The 6,087-nt window shown below is 43.0% G+C and overlaps 1 protein-coding gene across 1 annotated transcript in view; it reads left to right on the forward strand.

Moving 5' to 3' along the window:
* The window catches only part of LOC109884267 (plexin-B3-like), a 203,929-nt gene extending 198,234 nt beyond the window's left edge, over window positions 1-5,695 (forward strand). Inside the window, 1 exon segment of the mRNA XM_031803673.1 lies at window positions 1,489-5,695. Coding sequence (XP_031659533.1) covers window positions 1,489-1,593 — 105 coding nt within the window. The 3' untranslated portion in view covers window positions 1,594-5,695.
* The last annotated feature ends 392 nt before the right edge of the window (window positions 5,696-6,087 follow it).

Below are 6,087 nucleotides of genomic sequence, written 5' to 3' on the forward strand. Positions count from 1 at the left end.
GAATGCTGTCTGTAGATCGTGTCTCTACTGTAATCTACTGTACTATCTGATAGTGAATGCTGTCTGTCTGTAGGTCATCGTGTCTCTACTGTAATCTACTGTACTATCTGATAGTGAATGCTGTCTGTCTGTAGGTCATCATGTCTCTACTGTACTATCTGATAGTGAATGCTGTCTGTAGATCGTGTCTCTACTGTAATCTACTGTACTATCTGATAGTGAATGCTGCCTGTCTGTAGATCATCCTGTCTCTACTGTAATCTACTGTACTATCTGATAGTGAATGCTGTCTGTCTGTAGGTCATCGTGTCTCTACTGTACTATCTGATAGTGAATGCTGTCTGTCTATAGGTCATCGTGTCTCTACTGTAATCTACTGTACTATCTGATAGTGAATGCTCTCTGTCTGTAGATCATCGTGTCTCTACTGTAATCTACTGTATTATCTGATAGTGAATGCTCTCTGTCTGTAGATCATCGTGTCTCTACTGTAATCTACTGTACTATCTGATAGTGAATGCTGCCTGTCTGTAGGTCATCGTGTCTCTACTGTACTATCTGATAGTGAATGCTGTCTGTCTGTAGGTCATCATGTCTCTACTGTAATCTACTGTACTATCTGATAGTGAATGCTGCCTGTCTGTAGGTCATGTCTCTACTGTAATCTACTGTACTATCTGATAGTGAATGCTGTCTGTACGTCATCATGTCTCTACTGTAATCTACTGTACTATCTGATAGTGAATGCTGTCTGTCTGTAGGTCATCGTGTCTCTACTGTAATCTACTGTACTATCTGATAGTGAATGCTGTCTGTCTGTAGGTCATCATGTCTCTACTGTACTATCTGATAGTGAATGCTGTCTGTAGATCGTGTCTCTACTGTAATCTACTGTACTATCTGATAGTGAATGCTGTCTGTCTGTAGGTCATCGTGTCTCTACTGTAATCTACTGTACTATCTGATAGTGAATGCTGTCTGTCTGTAGGTCATCATGTCTCTACTGTACTATCTGATAGTGAATGCTGTCTGTAGATCGTGTCTCTACTGTAATCTACTGTACTATCTGATAGTGAATGCTGTCTGTCTGTAGGTCATCGTGTCTCTACTGTAATCTACTGTACTATCTGATAGTGAATGCTGTCTGTCTGTAGGTCATCATGTCTCTACTGTACTATCTGATAGTGAATGCTGTCTGTAGATCGTGTCTCTACTGTAATCTACTGTACTATCTGATAGTGAATGCTGCCTGTCTGTAGATCATCCTGTCTCTACTGTAATCTACTGTACTATCTGATAGTGAATGCTGTCTGTCTGTAGGTCATCGTGTCTCTACTGTAATATACTGTACTATCTGATAGTGAATGCTCTCTGTCTGTAGATCATCGTGTCTCTACTGTACTATCTGATAGTGAATGCTGCCAGTCTGTAGGTCATCGTGTCTCTACTATACTATATCCTTTAAGTACTGATGCTGTCTGTCTGTAGATCATCACGTCTCTGGAGGAGGACGCAGCTGGACAGAAGATGCAGCTGGCCTATCGTCTACAGCAGGTCGCCGCCCTGGTGGAGAACAAGGTCACTGACCTTTAACCCCTGATCTCTGACCTGTGGCCTAGAGCAGGTCGCCTCCCTGGTGGAGAACAAGGACCTTTAACCCTTGATCTCTGACTCCTGACATGTGGCCGACAGCAGGTCACCGCCCTGAGGGAGAATAAAGTCACTGACCTCTAACTAGGGACGGAATGTGAAAAGGGCCCTGTCAGTCAAAACCCACGCAGCGCTATGATGCGCCTGACGTCATGTATAGCATGTTACCGTACAGACACTGCGTTCCAATTCAGGGCGTTTATCAGTATCCAAATCTGCCATTTCAACCCGTATACAGGAACGAGGATTATGGGTTAAAGCTATACCAAATAATACATCTTACAACAGGCTCATCTGTAAAACAGACCTTGGTCTCAGTAGGACTTCCTGATCTAATAAACAGACCTTGGTCTCAGTAGGACTTCCTGATCTAATAAACAGACCTTGGTCTCAGTAGGACTTCCTGATCTAATAAAGGCTACATCAATAAAACAGGCAGCAGACAAAGAATTCCTAGCAATAAGTCTCACAGGGATGTACTGGGGAATATAAAGGACAAGAAGGCTGGAATAGTTTAGACCTGCAACACCAGGTCCGACCAGAAGAGGGGGCTGTGGTGGAGTTGAGCAGATTTGAGTCATTTTAAAAACCAGCTGTGTTGAGCAGGTTGTTACATTGAACACAACCACTGTATAGAAACTCATTTATTCTCTGTAAATAGTGCCTATTTATATTCCATCCCCAATCCCATACCAACCAAAGCTGCCTTTTTTCAACTTTTGAAACGACTTAAAGCGTATAATATTTTTGAAGTCAAACAACTGGCGAACCTGTTTTGAATTTGTAAAGAGTAACAAGACAGGGAAAAGCTGGAGATTCTCTTCTGATGATCTGAGGTGATTGTCTTATCTCACGTCTGACTGACAGAACCTGTTACAGATGGTGACCCCTGACCTATCCTGTTACACGTGGTGACCCCTGACCTATCCAGTTACACGTGGTGACCCCTGACCTATCCAGTTACACGTGGTGACCCCTGACCTATCCAGTTACACGTGGTGACTCCTGACCTATCCAGTTACACGTGGTGACCCCTGATCTATCCAGTTACACGTGGTGACCCCTGACCTATCCTGTTACACGTGGTGACCCCTGACCTATCCTGTTACACGTGGTGACCCCTGACCTATCCTGTTACACGTGGTGACCCCTGACCTATCCTGTTACCTGTCCGGTGTGCTCTGACTCCACAGACTCAGTATTGCTATATTTGCCTAACCTTCTCTCGTTACTAGTGTAACCCTGAACTGTGGTTCCTCTCTTTGGCTCTGTCTGAAATAGCACTCTCTTCCCTATATTTGGTTTATTTAACAAGGCAAGTCAATTAATTAAGACATTCTTCTTTACAACGACGGCCTACCCCGGCCAAACCCGAACGACGCTGGGACAATTGTGCGCTGCCCTATGGGATACAGCCTGGATTCGAACCAGGGAATGTAGTGACGCCTCTTGCACTGAGATGTAGTGCACTATTTTAGACCAGAGCCCTATGGAACCCTATTCCCTATATAGTGCACTACTTTAGACCAGAGCCCTATGGCACCCTCTTTCCTATGGACCCTGGTCTATAGTAGTGCCTTCTATAAGGGTGTCATTTTAGGTTGCACACTTTGACCCATCTCCTGGTTAGTGGACATACAGATCTGTTATGTATTAATCTGTCTTGGGTTAGAGATCCTTTATGTATTAATCTGTGTATTAATCTGTCTTGGGTTAGAGGTTCTTTATATTCATCTGTCTTGGGTTCGATTCTTTATGTATTAATCTGTCATGGGTTAGAGATCCTTTATGTATTAATCTGTGTATTAATCTGTCTTGGGTTCGATTCTTTATGTATTAATCTGTCATGGGTTAGAGATCCTTTATGTATTAATCTGTGTATTAATCTGTCTTGGGTTAGAGGTTCTTTATATTCATCTGTCTTGGGTTCGATTCTTTATGTATTAATCTGTCATGGGTTAGAGATCCTTTATCTATTAATCTGTCTTGGCTAGAGAGCCAATAGATGTATCTTGGGTTAGAGATTTATCATGTATTAATCTGTCTTGGGTTAGAGATTCTTTATGTATTAATCTGTCTTGGGTTAGAGATTCTTTATGTATTAATCTGTCTTGGGTTAGAGATTCTTTATGTATTAATCTGTCTTTGGTTAGACATTCTTTATGTATTAATCTGTGTATTAATCTGTCTTGGGTTAGAGATCCTTTATGTATTAATCTGTCTTGGGTTAGACATTCTTTATGTATTAATCTGTGTATTAATCTGTCTTGGGTTAGAGATCCTTTATGTATTAATCTGTCTTGGTTAGAGATTCTTTATGTATTAATCTGTCTTGGTTAGAGATTCTTTATGTGTTAATCTGTCTTGGTTAGAGATCCTTTATCTATTAATCTGTCTTGGTTAGAGATCCTTTATGTATCAATCTGTCTTGGGTTTGTACAGTTATATTGCTGAATGGTGATCTTAATAACTTTTCCCTCCTAACATGTTGTTCTCTGTGTTTGGAGCTCCTGGTCATGAATATGTATGGCTTGATTTATTGACAGTGGGCAGCCTCCCAAATCACACCCTATGCCCTTTACAGTGAACTGCGTTTAACCAGACTAGTGCACTATATAGGGAACAGGGTGCCGTTTTAGGGACGCAGCCGGTGTGATTTTAAAGGATGTTTTTTGACTTGGCGTTTTGATTGGAGCGGTTTAAAGGTTTAAGTCAATTCCTTCCTAGTCATTTCTTGAAACCTGTTTGCGTTCCAGGCCGACTACGTTACAGATGCATTGCATTCACCCATTGTTCTGCACCACGTCATTGAGTGGCACAATCAGATTGCTATATAATAGGATGTGGTTAGGTGTTTAACATAACAGCTATCTAGGCAGGCATCTGCAGTGTAGTCATCCTGGAACGTGTCCGTTGTGTTCCTTCCTGTTACTAGTGAGTGTTATGTTGCATGTTCTTTTCTGAACCGGTGTCTGGCTCGTAGGACTGTAGTTTTAACTGAACCGGTGTCTGGCTCGTAGGACTGTAGTTTTAACTGAACCGGTGTCTGTAGTTTAGTGATTCTCTGCATGCATGTGTTTTTTATTAATCGTCTACAATCAGAGCAGCAACGTGCTAAGGGAACCCTACCTCCTACATAGTGCACCACTTTAGACCAGAGCCCTCTGGGCTTCCCCACCTGGGCTTCCCCACCTGGGCTTCCCCACCTGGGCTTTCCACCTGGGCTTCCTCACCTGGGCTTCCCCACCTGGGCTTCCCCACCTCGGCTTCCTCACCTGGGCTTCCCCACCTGGGCTTCCCCACCTGGGCTTCCCCACCTGGGCTTCCCACCTGGGCTTCCTCACCTGGGCTTCCCACTTGGGCTTCCTCACCTGGGCTTCCCAATTTTCCCTGGTCTAAAGTAGTGCAGTATGAAGGGAATAGGGAATGTGATGTTAACTGTTGTGTTTTTCTACTGGCTGTACAACTTTATATTCTTTCCCATTCTGGGTCGTCAACAACACACAGGTCTGGAACTATTTTAATGAAGAGGTCTCTATCAGAGAAACTGTTGTATCCCCTATGCCATCCTATTCCCTATATAGTACACTACTTTTGGCCCGGTCAGGCTAGGGACAATAATCCAACTCAAATGTGACACTAAACAGTGGTTTGTAATGACATTGGGGAGTTGAGAGAGAGCTGGAGATCAGCCACATGTCTGTCACTCTGGCGTGTGTCTAGTGTGACACCAGATGTGTCTAGTGTGACACCAGATGTGTCTAGTGTGACACCAGATGTGTCTAGTGTGACACCAGATGTGTCTAGTGTGACACCAGATGTGTCTAGTGTGACACCAGATGTGTCTAGTGTGACACCAGATGTGTCTAGTGTGACACCAGATGTGTCTAGTGTGACACCAGATGTGTCTAGTGTGACACCAGATGTGTCTAGTGTGACACCAGATGTGTCTAGTGTGACACCAGATGTGCCTGTAAATACATTGTGAAGAGATTTGTCTGTTGTTGTTTTTATGGGGAATAATAAAGTTTTCATTGTAACAGGATTTGTCTGTTTGTTTTTTGTTTTGTTTGTGATGGTTGACTTTTTTTGAGTCCTGAGAAGAAACAATGTTATTTTTTTTTTGGAGTGATCGTATGGGTCAAACCTGTCAAACGGTTGAAAGAGCACCTTCGTCTCTACAAGAAGACAATCACTTAAACTCACAATACGACAGGCAGGTTTATACGTCAGGCACCCAGGTTTATTCAACTGTTCTATTTAATGGAAACGGAGGATAAAGGAGACGTTTTATTTGATTTGAATCTGTTTGACGGGGGGGGAAACGGTGTATCCTGAATACAGGAAGAGGGAAACGGTGTATCCTGAATACAGGAAGAGGGAAACGGTGTATCCTGAATACAGGAAGAGGGAAACGGTGTATCCTGAATACAGGAA

This window comes from Oncorhynchus kisutch, linkage group LG24 (genome assembly GCF_002021735.2).
Source record: "Oncorhynchus kisutch isolate 150728-3 linkage group LG24, Okis_V2, whole genome shotgun sequence".
NCBI classification, from domain to species: domain Eukaryota; kingdom Metazoa; phylum Chordata; class Actinopteri; order Salmoniformes; family Salmonidae; genus Oncorhynchus; species Oncorhynchus kisutch.